At 41.9% G+C, this 13522-nt stretch overlaps 3 protein-coding genes across 3 annotated transcripts; 1 reads left to right on the plus strand and 2 right to left on the minus strand.

Moving 5' to 3' along the window:
* Positions 1 to 344: 344 nt before the first annotated feature.
* MCN5 (CEN-like protein 2) lies at positions 345 to 1919 on the minus strand. Its single transcript, XM_009392472.2, has 4 exons — positions 1656 to 1919; positions 1500 to 1561; positions 1299 to 1339; positions 345 to 1110 (listed from the first exon to the last, which is right to left on the minus strand). The coding sequence occupies exons 1-4, from the start codon at positions 1854 to 1856 to the stop codon at positions 893 to 895; spliced, it is 522 nt and encodes a 173-aa protein (XP_009390747.2). The 5' UTR covers positions 1857 to 1919; the 3' UTR covers positions 345 to 892.
* Positions 1920 to 4253: 2334 nt separating this feature from the next.
* On the plus strand, positions 4254 to 7899 carry LOC135606838 (uncharacterized). The gene is made up of 3 exons (XM_065098137.1): positions 4254 to 4950; positions 5065 to 5156; positions 7540 to 7899. Exons 1-3 carry the CDS (start codon positions 4489 to 4491, stop codon positions 7544 to 7546), a joined length of 561 nt encoding a protein of 186 aa, XP_064954209.1. The 5' UTR covers positions 4254 to 4488; the 3' UTR covers positions 7547 to 7899.
* Positions 7900 to 10790: 2891 nt separating this feature from the next.
* On the minus strand, positions 10791 to 12769 carry LOC103977060 (probable WRKY transcription factor 31). Its single transcript, XM_009392470.3, has 4 exons — positions 12353 to 12769; positions 11800 to 12276; positions 11602 to 11715; positions 10791 to 11531 (listed from the first exon to the last, which is right to left on the minus strand). Exons 1-4 carry the CDS (start codon positions 12683 to 12685, stop codon positions 10920 to 10922), a joined length of 1536 nt encoding a protein of 511 aa, XP_009390745.2. The 5' UTR covers positions 12686 to 12769; the 3' UTR covers positions 10791 to 10919.
* Positions 12770 to 13522: the final 753 nt, after the last annotated feature.

Consider the following 13522-nt stretch of genomic DNA (forward strand, 5'->3'; position numbering starts at 1 on the left):
ATGGTTTCTTCTCCTCATTCGATGGTCGTGCTTGTGGACTGTTTGCTATGTCTTTCTTTCTCTGCTGATATAATTAGGGTTAATTAAGTAAGAACACGGATATTTACCCTGCAGAGGTCATCATCAATACTGCACCTAAAGCTCGCCCTACTGTTACGAACACGAAGGAGTCGAACTCTAATTGCTTGTCATGAACAGGCTCGAAGACCAACAGTTGGGTACACTTTTTTTTAGCTCGATCTAGGCATGTAGGGAGAGATGTTGTTGGTAGAAAAAATTGTGTAGATATCACGATCTCATGATTTGATTCTTCCCGTACAACTTGTCGACCTAATTCTGTCACACGGAAACACGTACAATATATTAATGATAACAGGGAGAAGGAAGTCCCTTCGTCTCTACTCGGATCACCCTCGCTACCGTCGGATTTAACGCATCCGCCGGATAGCTCCATGACAGAGAAAAGTGAAAAGCAGTACGGAGGTCGCAGAAGTGCTGAAAAGAGCACCTCCCAAATTGATCCGCAAAGCGCCATGGCCGAGTGCATCCACCGGGGCACAGAAGCCATGGCCACTGCGCTCGTACCATTTCTCCCCCTTGGAGCAGACACGTATCGAACCATATCTCTTCTTTTCTCCGGTACCAGATGGCAGATTCAACTCGCGAACTGCTCTCGGTCAGCCTCGTTCTGAATCACACATCACCCACACAGCGAAGCTTGCAGTAAGAACAGAGGTGTGGATTGAACTGAAGATGGACAAGAACATTACACCTGACAACAGAGAGAGAATGATGGGATGGGGAAGAGGGTACACATGGATATATCCATACTTGGCGCCACAGCACAAGGCCTTCGTTGGATAACGTAGACGTGTACATGTGCATGTATCGTTCAACGCCTCCGGGCAGCTGTCTCCCTCTGAGAGTTGAAGAAGACGGCGGCGACCGGGAGGCCGAGGTCGTTCTCCTCCGCGAACCGGCGCGTGCTGAAGTAATCCCTGGAGGACGGCGGCGACACGGCCTGCCGTCGCTGTTGCTTGAAGAGAACAAAGACGAACCTGTGGATGCCGATGTTTGGACGTGGGCTTTCGTAGCTCACCATCTCCCTTCCTGCCGACACCATCAAAAGCATCACGTTGTAGTAGAAGATGTAACGATTATAAATTGTGGTTGCTGCTCGTATTAGTCGTGAGTGCTGGTGATGGAACTATTGACGGTGTACATGCGTGGCTGACACAGAGGAATCGTTCTCAAGATCAATGGATTCTCTCTCTAAAAGGGAAGGAGAAGGGACCCACCGAAAGAAGCATCCGTGGTGCCTGGGATGTCAGTCACGATCCTGTGAGAGGCAAATACCAAATGAGTATAAAGCATGTCTCATACTACGCATGCACGCCTGCATATCTAACCAGAAACTACATATGGTCATAATTCACAACTCATGATCGCGTTTCATCTTCATCCACCAACGTGAGGAATGGGATTTGGAGATCATTTACCAATGCAGGTGCTCCCTGAGATATGGATCGCTTGGCCCTGGTGCATCTGGATCTGTCATGACCTGGAGTCGTGGCACGAGGTTAGTCCCGCAGATGCCAATTGATCTCTTCAACAAGGTTGGTCAGTGAGATGGAGTCTTGAGCTGGAAAGCATACCAGTGTGAAGAAGGACCTCATGTCGCCACCCTGGACCTCGACTCTAGGCTTTGACGCGACTGCAGAGGGGTAGAGTTCATGGCCATTGAAGACCAGCTTGTTGGAGTTGTATGTGACCAACATCTTCACGCTGGGGTTGAAGGAGTCCAGGACTTCCCCAATCACCCTCCCAACAACTAGAGGATCTATCAACCTGGACATACCTACAAGCAGAGTCTTCTGGCCACCAACTAGGAGCTGTGTGTCTGAGAGGGAGAAAGGCTTCTGACTGGGGAATGGAAGTGATACTGTCTATTTATAGGCAAAAATTCCCAGATTTGGATTGCCATACCATGGCGCACTTGGCCCGTTGCAAAGCTGTGTAGGATGGGCCACCTTGGTGACACAAAATATACGTCCAGATACACTTCTCAGATGCGTACTCTGAATAGCTTTGTCCTGTGGTGTCTGCCAACCTACTCTGATCCGACACGGTGCACTATTTATTTTGTGAGTTTCCAACAAGGGGAGGAAAAGATTCGGGGACAAAACTATTAGAATCTAGCTAGAACACTGTTCCTATGTAAAAGACATGGAACGATCTTCTTGCTGTATATCCAGAGCGGGAAATGAACTGTTAGAGTCGATGACCACTTCTTCATCCTACTGTCTTGTGTACCTTCTCAAATTATTGGAGATCGACACTATGGGTTTTTCACCTCACCAAGTTTTATAGAGACACTTATCACATGAATACTATTTATGACTGATGTTTAGTTTCCCAACTATCTCGAGCGCCTGACGGTCAACATTTGATGATGGAAGATGCACCATCGAGCAGAAACTCGTGGAGGATCACTAAGTAAATTGTGATTCTTCTCTACGTATCGTTCTTCTTAAAAGTGTGGTGATTAGGGGGCTCAACATGTCTATCATGTTTCTCCACTTTATCGAGCACAAAATATTTGGACTTCCAAATCTGCAACCTACAAATTCGCACCTATTTCATCCAAGGAAAAAAGGAAGGACTAGTGAGTTGGGTGTTGCAGGAACCTCCCAGAGCTGCACTGCCGCAAGCAGACTCGCCCCCTCCAATGGTGGATGAGTCCCACCATTGTCATGATAAAGGCATAAAGGGACTCCACTCCACAAAGTGGCCTTCTAGTGCTGAGCATGTCAATCCAGAGTAAAGAGATCCCATGGTCCTTGATGCATCAAAAAAGGGTATTGGTTTCCATAACTGGTTGAGCAAAGTACTTTGTGATGGTACAGAATCATGTTTCGCATCCAATGAGCCATGCTCTTATCCTTTGCTGAGATTGTGCATTAAACTATCGAGGTTCTTGCAGCCTGCAAGTGGAGTGGCTTTAGAGCCAGAAGTGAAGCCTAGATATGGTCTTGTGTCCATGGCTACAGATCTTACGGATTGCTTTTGGTACTCTACCTCTTCGTACAACATAAAGAGATCCACAGCACTGCTTGCAGTGCTGTCAGCTCGACGCTTACTCCAGTACAGCTTCTCTTTCTTGCATTATTCCCTTCTTCCTTTACTGTCACGAAATGGGAAGTTGCAGAAGGGGAAGAGAGGGGGGTTGGTATTACTACTTATAGAGAGAGCCGACACCGCCGAGTCCATTGCGAACCGCATTCGGATCCGACGCGTAAGCGGGTCCTCTCGCTCGAACCGCATCCGTATCCGACGCGTTATTTGCTCACAAAGACTCCTGCTTCTTTAAACTTACCCATTTTACTACTCTTCTGATGATTGGATAAGACGACAGTCCCATCGTCACATCGGATCCGACGCGGAAGTGGTTTCCCGACTAACTCGAGTCTTGCGGCTACTGTCCCGACTAGTTAATCTAGTCAGGCCCCGCATGGCCCCACCAATCTCCAATCAAAAGCTAGGTATCTGAGCGGGTGTCTTAACCATCAACACAATAAAAATAATTTAAATAAATAAAAAAATTCATGTGTCTTTTTATAGTAGAAAAATAAAAGAATAAAATCTTTGATAATTTATCATAAGATTTACTATTTTTTTTTTTTATAAAAAGTAAATTAATTATCGAAGAGAAAAAGATATCTTTCAACGAAATATAATTACTATGAAAGCAAGATAAAATAATAATGTGTGAGATAAAAATTGGTTTATGGTTTCAACATCTGTGTAGTCAAAAGAGTTAAATTATGAGAGTATGTATGCATATATCTGCTGGTTGTGTGGAATTTGAAATTAAAAATATATAGATTGAAAAAACATTATATATGGATTAAGAAAAGTTTCAAGTATATAAAATCCTTAATTTTCGAAAGAAAATTTGAAATCACTTTTTTTTAATGCAAATTCAAAGTGAAAGAAAATATTAATTATATGATTTTATTTACAGAAAAAAAAAATGAGAATTATGTTTGATAAATTCGAAAAGGACAAAAACCGTCCCATAACACCATCACAATGAAGCGGATGGCAATGGTGGAAAGCATGATGGACGTACCCTCGTGCATGATATCTTCGTCTTCCACTTTCCACTTCCTCCATATGTTCTTCCTCCCTGTAAAGCCCCAACTCCTCTCTCTCTCTCTCTCTCTCTCTTAGCTTCCCAACCCCACCTTCCTCAAAGCACTCAGGGACCCGTCGACCCCCACCCACGTTCTCGCCAGCTAACAGCCCATCTCCCATCATAACGTCAGGTGGCAAGAGGAGGAGTTCGTGCCGCGCACCCTACCTCCCCGTTTTCCCAACTAACCTTACTCCGCCCTTATACTCTTCTTTCCCCTTCCGCCTAGCTCGTCTCTGCGCTCCCTACAGAACGCATCAGGCAGCGGCGGAGAAGAGGCGGCGATCACTCCGATGGATGACTCCGAAGGTACGCCAGATCAAAAGACCACCTTGGCCAAGGAGGAGGAGGAGGAGGAAGGGGGGGCAACCGTCCCTGCGTCCGAAGTGGCCCAAGAAGTGGTCGCGGAGGTGATCGATGAGGAGGAGGTGACAGCCGTACCCGTGTCCCAAGAGGCCCAAGATGTGAGCTTGGAGTTGGAACAACCCGAGGAACGGGAGCCCGAAGCTCCAGCAGCAGGCGTCTTGGAGGATTTGTCGTCGTCGGCGGCGGTTGTTCCTGCTGATGGACCGCCTCCTGCGAATGAGGAGGTCGTGCAGGTTGCCAATGCTGTGGCTGAGACCTCGAACACTTGTATCGAAGCTGAACCTTTGTCATCTGAAACGGTAGAGGAATCAGTTCCTGCCCTGAACAGCTTGGTGAGCCAAGTGCCTCGTGACAGCACCGAGCTATGCCGTGAGACAGGGGACTCTGAGGCGAGTACCGACATGCGGAGCTTCCCTTCCTGTTATCATTTGTATATTGTTTATATTAGTTTCGCCGACATTATGTGCTAATTCTGAAGAGGAATGATTGGATTCATGCATCAGGTGGTCTCAGCGACACTCCTAGAGCGCCGAGCTACTTGGTGGAATTGTTGTGGATTATTTGATCTTCTTACAGGATCCAGAGGAAACATGAGGTCAGCGAATCATGAAAACAAATCATATTAATCTTTTAATTTACATGAACACAGCATTTTATTTATCCTGACAGAGTAAAATATACTTACTGGAAAGTGTTTGTGAAATTGCTTGTCATCTACAATTGGTTCATCAAGTTTGTCTTGATCTTTTCATCTTAAGCATAGTCTATGAGGATTAATGAAGGTAGAAAGGGTTTAGGGCAAAGCCTAGAATAATAAGAATGAGATGAGATTTCACAAGGAATTAGAAGAGACACTTTGAGACAGATGAGGAAGGAGACCAACTGCTAAAGATATTCAAATTTTGCTTGGTACACTTGCTCTGTTTATACCTGTCTTGATTTGGTATTATCTGATTCATATAAAGTTAGGAGATTAACTTGATTAAAACATCTTTTCTTCTTGTTATTGCTTACCCGAGAATGGTCAATAATTACTTCATATTCATTGTTTCAATGAATTTTTGTTTCTTCCACTCTGTGTGATTTTAATTTTTGATTCTTTGGTCTATGTTAACCGGCTTTTCTGCAACAAAATAGCTGGTTCCTGCTATATTTTCATAGAAGTTGATCCATATGCATCTTCAAAGCTCTTATGTGCTGACAAAGGATATTTTCTGGACAAGCACCTGAGTCAAGAGTAGGCACAAGAGTTTGCTAGCTATACTTTGAACAACAAATGCCATCCTGAAGTTGGATTTTGGGTTTTAAAGCTCTGAGCTTTTGGACCTGCATTTTCTGTAACATAATGCATCTAAATAGACCCTTAGAGAATCTAGTTAAAGATCAACATATGGTATTCATCAACTAGCAGTGTCGAAATGACTGAATTAAGAGCATACATGATGTTTCTTTGACCAAATTGGCACTTCTCATAATGATGCTTGCAAACCAAATATGCTTCAGTATGTATTGAAGGCATCATTATTAGCCCAAAATAAGCAACAATACCTACTGCAATGATGTGTGTTAATTAAAACTCTCCTTATGTTGCTAAACTTATTTCTATTTGGACCACAAGTATGAGCACCACAGGGACTATAATGCTCAGTTTCTTATGGACACTAAAAACTGTGTGGTAACACAGATGGCATCTTAGTGTGATGAGATGTGCAGGTTGCCATACAGTGTACTTAAAGATTCATTACACTTTACACTCGCCAAAGAGATGTTCCAAAGGAAACCCTAACAAATGTATGATCTGATTTGTTTGTTTTACATGGTTTGCTGGAGGATGAGAGTTTGACAATGGCACCGTAGAGACATTGATCAAAATTCATTTGGCCTTGAGATTTCAGGTCAGAATTGACTTATTGCTTGCGTTGACAATTGGTTCAAAAGTCACCTAAATTAAAAAGGATTGAGAATAAAAGAACACACAAGGTAGGATAATCTCCTTTTATTTGCTTTCTTTTGGGTTTTTTTTCTGTTCATATATCATTATTAACAGCCGAAGACTGCAGTTTAAACCCATGTTCAAAAGACATAGATGTTAGATTGCAGTTTGAATCCATAGGTAAAAGACTAGTAGATAATAGATTGCAGTTTGAATCCATACTTAAAACACTCATGCAGATATGATGCATGTTTATTCAATTGCTGGAGCTTCTGCTTGATACCATCACCTAAACTATTCAACAAAATTAGCTCAAACAACATTTTTTATGCATGTTTATTATATTTCTAGAGCTTCAGCTTGATGCCAACTTCATAAACTATTCAACCCAAATTTTCTGGACAGCATATCTTTTTTTTACCACAATGAAATGTAGATTATGTGTTGTTTTGTCTCTAATTAATTCGTGTTCTTATTTTTTCAGCCTGATAAACTGGGACTGCTAACATTAACTTGAAACCATCAGAACTAAGAGCTTAGAGCCAACCGACATTAAAACTTTTGGTCCAGCAAGCAAAAAGGGCCAATCTTCACATTAAAATTGGAACCACAAACCATGTTTCTAATGTTTGAAGTCCCAAGATAGCTACTTCTTATTATGATTAGGCTAAATATTCTTGGTTTCAATAGTAATTTCTCTGGTGGGAATCTATGGTTGACATCTAGTGTAATTTATTACTTGAAAGTTCATAGATCGGTGGGATCTCCACTGGTCTCAATGATTTCACATCCCCTGTCCTGATGTGTTGTTGTTCTACCAGCAAATTTTGTTCCTTGTTTATATATATTTCTACGGATTTTCATCTTTGATTCTGTTTTCTCATCAGAGATTGAACTTGTTCTAATTGCCATTTTTCTACCCTGCCTGTTGATAAATTTGTTGTTTATCACTGTTTTGCACCACAAATTGCATCCCTTTATGTGACACATCATCATGTTCTTGTCATTCACCTTATTATGGTTCTCCAATTTGACCCTGTGGCAGAACATGAAGATGACAAGAGGAGAAACTAAAACGGAGAGCAATCTGAATGCTTTCAAGAGTTTGCTGTTTGGATTCTGAATGCTTTTAAGAGTTTGTGAGGTTGAAGTTGTGGACAATGGTGATCATGGAATGCTGATGTTGTGCAGCATTAGCTGCTGCTGCTGCTGCTGCTTCTTCCATTTTTGTTGGTCTTTGTGAGGCCCTATAATTTGTGTTCTTGTGTATAACAACATCGGGTTCTTTCACATGTTTGTAAAATTGATTAAAACATGGTCATATTTTGTTCATCTAATGATTTGTTTGTTCTGCACAGATTCATGTGTCAACTTGATATGAATCAGGAATGGTAATGTTGCTCTTTTGTTGCTGCTTCTATGCTTGCTTTTCTGTGTGCATGGACTCGATCCTTACCCTGCAACCATAGAGGACAGAGAGTAGAAACAATGAAAAGACTGAAGGTATCATTCCACGTCTCCCCTTTGTCCTTATCCATCCGATGGTATACGTACCACCAACAGAGAAGATCCATCGTTAAAAGAAGAGAGGAGAAAACTGAAACAAATTATTTTTTTTATGGATAGCGTATATGAATTTATATACATAATAAGAGATTACAAAAATATGATAATTATATAATTTTTTTCAATCAAAAATAAATATAAATTATTTATCTAAATTATTTTATAATGTAGAAAATCATATTGAGATCTTGATCCTCATTATTGATAGAATTATGATAATATATTATTATAATTTTCATGATTTAGAATCATTATCATGTGTCATCAAGATATTGAGTGGATCATGATAATCTTATGATGATATATTTTTCTCAATAATATCCTTCCTAATATGTCATAGTAAGATGGTGCTCTTATCATTGTCGATTTTGACCCAAGTATAAGGCATTGCTCGAGAGGCAAAGGTTTGGTAATAGCATCTACATGTTAATTAAAAGATACAACACTAGAGACATGTGACTCATCATTTTGAATTTTATCACAAATAAAATAAAAATTGATAACTATTTGTTTTTGTTTAAGAGTAAAATCTAAGATTAACACAAAGATATAGTCCCGATATTGCCACAATATATAAATAGAGGATTGACAAATAATTCACATAGCAATAATTGAATCCAAGAAAGCTCAATAATTATAGAAGCAACCATTTGATATTCAGCCTCCGATCTTGTAACAAAGTATTGTTTCTTGAAACTCTAAGAGATTGGATTGTGATAAAAAAAAATACAATATAAACACTAGTATATGTCTATTATCCTTATTATCTGTCCAATCGACATCCGAAAATATATGAAGCAAGAGGAGTCTTATCGGAGAAATAAAACATTATTAATAGTATCCTTTAAGTACCCGCGTTTAATGATTGTCCAATAGTTGAAAGTAAACTTGTGCATAAATTAAAATAATTTATTTACTACATATACAATGTCCGAACGAGTGAACCACTCATAAATTCCATCTCTATTCAACCCCTATATTGAGATCTTTCACAACAAATTGTGCTTTAATAGTGCCCCAGATCTTTCACAATAAATGAAGAATGTAAGAATTCAATAAAAAAATTATTAGAGGAACATAATTTAGAGATAGATATTAGGTTCTTCATATCAGGAATACAAAAAACATCATAGAGTAAAAAATGATTTTGAGAGAAAGAAAAAAAGTTTGTAGAACCAGTACGATTTATTTTGAGGCATTTACCATCGACTGAACTATCATAATCTAAATGAAATGATAAATTATTTAAGTCAGACGTGACACAATAAGAAGCTCTATAATCAACTAACCAATAAAAGTTGAAAAGATGAAACGGCAAAGTGAGCATGTTGCAATGGTAATGAAAATAAATAAGTGATACGGTATAAAGGTTGAAACATTCATGAAATAACAACTTACAAGTAATGACATTTTTTAGTAGCATGGCCTTGCATGTCACATATTTGATGGGTAACTTTGTTATTGAATTATTGCTTAGATTTGTTGATACTTTTATTATGATATTGTTACATGTTGCCTCCAAAATGATAGTTTGGATAATTATTTTGCTAGTCGTGGATTTTACCTTTATTGCTAGTATTAGCTTCGTTAACAAAATTAACTGTAATAGAAACAACATCAGAAGATGGTAACTCTTGCTTAAGATAAGCTTTATAGTTAGAAAGCTAATCATGAAATTCTTTAACAAATATAGGATTATCACAATATGACACGAAACGTAGCTAATATCTCCTTGTAATATGAACCAAGACTATTTAATATGTGAAAAATAATTTCTTTATCATCAAGAGGTGCGTTAGACATAGCAAGTACATTTGCTTAATGTTTTGATAGCCTATATATAGTTAAAAATAAATATTATACTCTTAGAGAGCTTAAAGAGAGTTTCTCGAAGTTGCATGAGACGACCATAAGATTGGTTAACATACATTGTTGCAAGTTTGTATCACATCTTATAAGATGTGATAGCACTTCTACGAAGATGATGTTGATAAATCCAAAAAAGTATGTTTATGATTAACAACTTCAATATTATTCTCTCTTTGTGGAGGGCAAGTGATAATATCATCTACATAACCCATAACATTATAACTGATTAAAAGATAATAAAATTAAATACACAAAGAGGTATAATTTATGAGCATGAGTTTGAGAAGAGCTTAGATTATAATGTTAATACATATAAGAGTATTTTCATAAGTAAAGAAGTTAGGAATGGTGTGAGATAAGTGGCTAATTAAAGAGATATTACCGATCATATCGAAGAGTCAAGAAGAAAAGACCCAATGCAGCTTACAAGAAAGATAGGCTTGTTAGAGCATAAAACACAATAGAAATTGTAATACTATCTCGATGAAAAATGAGATATAAAACAACAATAGTAAAAGAGAAGATAAAAAAAAAACTCCTTGGAGCAATTATGACTTTAATACCAGAAATGACTAACTTAAATTTTTAATGATATTATGTATGAGTTTATATGCAAAGAGATTATAAAATATAATAATTACATAATTTTTTTCAATCAATAATATATAAAAATATTTATGATCACACGGTTGATATTAAGATATTAATATAATTATGATAATATATTATTATAAATTTTATGATTTAAAATCATTATAACATATTATCAAGATATTAATCTTATCACTATTTATTGTTTAAATAATATCTTTGCTAATAAAAATAAGTCAAAAAAATCAAGGGGTTGTCTTTATTCCACTGGAAACAAAGAAGATACGATCTTTGATTCACATGCACTCAATTGTATGGTTGAACGGAGTAAAAATAACAAAAAGAACCCAAAAATCCAAAGAAAAAAGTTGTAATGTATGCGCATAGTTGAATCTGTTGTTACATAATGTTATCGCTGCTGTTGACGGGCGGCCGATGGCCACCGCCGATGACGGACTTGATGGCATCGGCCAGCGCGGCGGCGAAGTTTGGGTCGGCCGTTATGGCTGCCGTCGCGGCGCTCACCGCCTCCGTCAGTGACGGCGGCACGACCGGTTGTGCCCTTTGCTGCGGTAACTGGGAGGCGGCCATCTGCGGCGACGTTTGGAACTCCGAGAATGCCGACTGGTTGAGTAGCTTTTGGCCATGGACATGCGGCAGGGACTGTGGTTGAGGCGGAGCACCGCCGCTGGGGAAGGGGAAGTGGAATTGGGCGGCAGGTGGCCTTTTGGACAGTAAAGGATTCGGATCTTGTGTGAGATCCAAGGTGACGGTCGGGAAGGGAGCGGACGCTGATACGGTGGCCATGCTCGACGAGCACGGGAGAACGGTGCTGGCTAGGAAGTTCGAGTTCATCAGCCCATCGGTGCTGGTCATCGACCCGGAGAGGAGCATCGACGCCGCAGCCGAGGTGGTCGACTTCATCGCCATGGCGGCCGGTGGGAGGGGATGGTTGTGATTCCCCTCGTAGGTCGTTATCAGGATCGAACGATCGTCGGCGCACCTCTGCACCTGATCGAAGAAGCAAGCAGGGGATCAGTCGGAATCACCATAGACGAGACCACGAGTAATAAGCGCTTACTTGCTTGCGGACAGGACAACCGGTAGCCATGGTGCATCGGTAGTAAGCTCTCGGGCATGGGTTTCCCTTGGCGATCTTCTGCCCGTACTTCCTCCAGTGACATCCATCCGCAATCTACAACACCGTTAGCTTCGCTCAGCAGATCGGTAACTGTAATCGAAGGTACAGATCAGTACAAAATGCAATGAACTTAATTACCATGGTCAACTCAGATCGAGCTCGAACAGAAACGCGAGCTTTCCTCATGGTGGCCAGTGGCGTCTGCTCGGCAGTCTTTGTGGGGGTGAACTTGAGAGCTTTGTTAGTGTTCCAACTTGGGTCAAGGTTCTCATCATTCTTGTACAGAAGATTGTCCGGTGGCGGTGACGAACGTCCGGGGCTGGCAGTCGATGAATTCGACGGCTTGTCCTCCTCCGCGGCCGGACCCAGTTCCATGAAGTGCCTGGGGAAGATGACTCGTTCCCGGTCGCGATTCATGGCGTCAACCGTTGCACCCATAACCTCGATTACCTCGCGTGCCTTCCAGCTTTCGTTGTTCCGTTGGTGCCCCTGTCGCGTCAGGGTGGCCAGATGCATCTCGAGGGCGCTGTAACTGGCACTCACTTGGCTCAGCAGTAACCTCAGCTTCTGGTTCTCCTCGTTCATGCGCGCCAGCTCTGCTTGCATGGCTGCCAGCTGAATCGAGCACCCCATTTGGTTCATTGCACGAAAGAAAAAGGTAAAATGAATCAGATGGCAACACAATCCTGACCTCGTTCCTGCCTTCTTTGTCATCTTCATCATCGACCTGCTCTACCATGCTTGTTTCATTGGTATTCTTCTTCTTCTCATCCGCAACGGCCGGATTGCTGCTCAGCGCCTCCTCCGCCATCTCGGCATGCGACCGGGCGTTTAGGCTGATCGGGAACTCGATCGCACCGGTGCCCAAGTGATGGTCGCTGGAGTCCGTTGGCTGTTTGCGCTTCAAAACACCACCACCGGTGCCGACGTAGTTCGAGGACGAAGCAAGGAAGAGAGGCGCCGACGTGTCCAAGGTGAGCACTCCTGCACCACCACCCCTTCTATCCATGTAACTCTGTGTCATGAAATGGCTATTGGTGGATCGAATCAAACGAGACGAAGTGAAGGTTGAGCAGCAGGAAGAGGAGGATGGAAACCGAGGCGGAGGAGACGAGCGTCGTAGGCCCGAATTCTTGGTCCGGAGAGACGGGGGAAGGCAATAAGAACAGGAGGGGCCGCGGGCGGAGCTGCAATGACATCAGGCTGTGCGTCAGATCCGACAGTTGGGCCCGCAGTTCTCTGCAATCATAAGAAGGTAAGAGAGACGGGCCGCATCAAAAGACAAGGAGGCATTCCAAACGGTTTCGGGAGTCAACGCTCGATCGGGGACCGCTTCAATGCGGCGGCCACTTGCGTCCATGTCACCGCTTTTGGTTGAACGGGAGTATGTGTCAAAGCGTTGACTTCCTGTACTTCGTCTTGCCGTGCGATGGAAAGGACAGGAAGCAGGGACGGCCCCCTCAGGGGAATGCTGGACCCTACGGTGAGACAGCAACTCTGGTGGTTCTCGTGAAGGTGAGACCCTGTCTGGGGCGAAACAGGAGATCTCGAATGTTCCACTTGTTTGACCCTGATGGAGCAGTCACGTCGAAGGGCGGGGCGGAGGCGGTGGAGACAACAGCGAAGGCTGCGGCGGGGCGAGGGGAACTCTGAGGAACGCCATTTGTTGCCATCTTATCATCATCATCTGCAAAGCTCACACAGTGTTTTCTGGCTCTTCTATTGACTCTTTCTGAGGAAAGAGTTTGATTTGATGGTGGATGGATTTCTTCTATGAATCGGTTCAGACTTCCTCACAGACACCTGCCTGCATTATTATCATCTCTTGAATGCTACGCCACCAATGGGTGCATGGGTCAAA

This window comes from Musa acuminata, chromosome BXJ2-3 (genome assembly GCF_036884655.1).
Source record: "Musa acuminata AAA Group cultivar baxijiao chromosome BXJ2-3, Cavendish_Baxijiao_AAA, whole genome shotgun sequence".
NCBI classification, from domain to species: domain Eukaryota; kingdom Viridiplantae; phylum Streptophyta; class Magnoliopsida; order Zingiberales; family Musaceae; genus Musa; species Musa acuminata.

Excerpts from the sequence above, each read along its gene's own strand:
- LOC135606838 (XM_065098137.1), top strand. The coding sequence starts at position 4,489 with ATGGATGACTCCGAAGGTACGCCAGATCAAAAGACCACCTTGGCCAAG. Across the intron at positions 4,951-5,064 it reads GTGAGACAGGGGACTCTGAG|GTGGTCTCAGCGACACTCCT; the intron begins GCGAGTACCGAC and ends TTCATGCATCAG.
- LOC103977060 (XM_009392470.3), bottom strand. The coding sequence starts at position 12,685 with ATGACACAGAGTTACATGGATAGAAGGGGTGGTGGTGCAGGAGTGCTC. Across the intron at positions 12,277-12,352 it reads ACAAAGAAGGCAGGAACGAG|CTGGCAGCCATGCAAGCAGA; the intron begins GTCAGGATTGTG and ends TGCTCGATTCAG. Across the intron at positions 11,716-11,799 it reads CTCGATCTGAGTTGACCATG|ATTGCGGATGGATGTCACTG; the intron begins GTAATTAAGTTC and ends ACGGTGTTGTAG.
- MCN5 (XM_009392472.2), bottom strand. The coding sequence starts at position 1,856 with ATGTCCAGGTTGATAGATCCTCTAGTTGTTGGGAGGGTGATTGGGGAA. Across the intron at positions 1,340-1,499 it reads CTCAGGGAGCACCTGCATTG|GATCGTGACTGACATCCCAG; the intron begins GTAAATGATCTC and ends TGCCTCTCACAG. Across the intron at positions 1,111-1,298 it reads CACCACGGATGCTTCTTTCG|GAAGGGAGATGGTGAGCTAC; the intron begins GTGGGTCCCTTC and ends TGGTGTCGGCAG.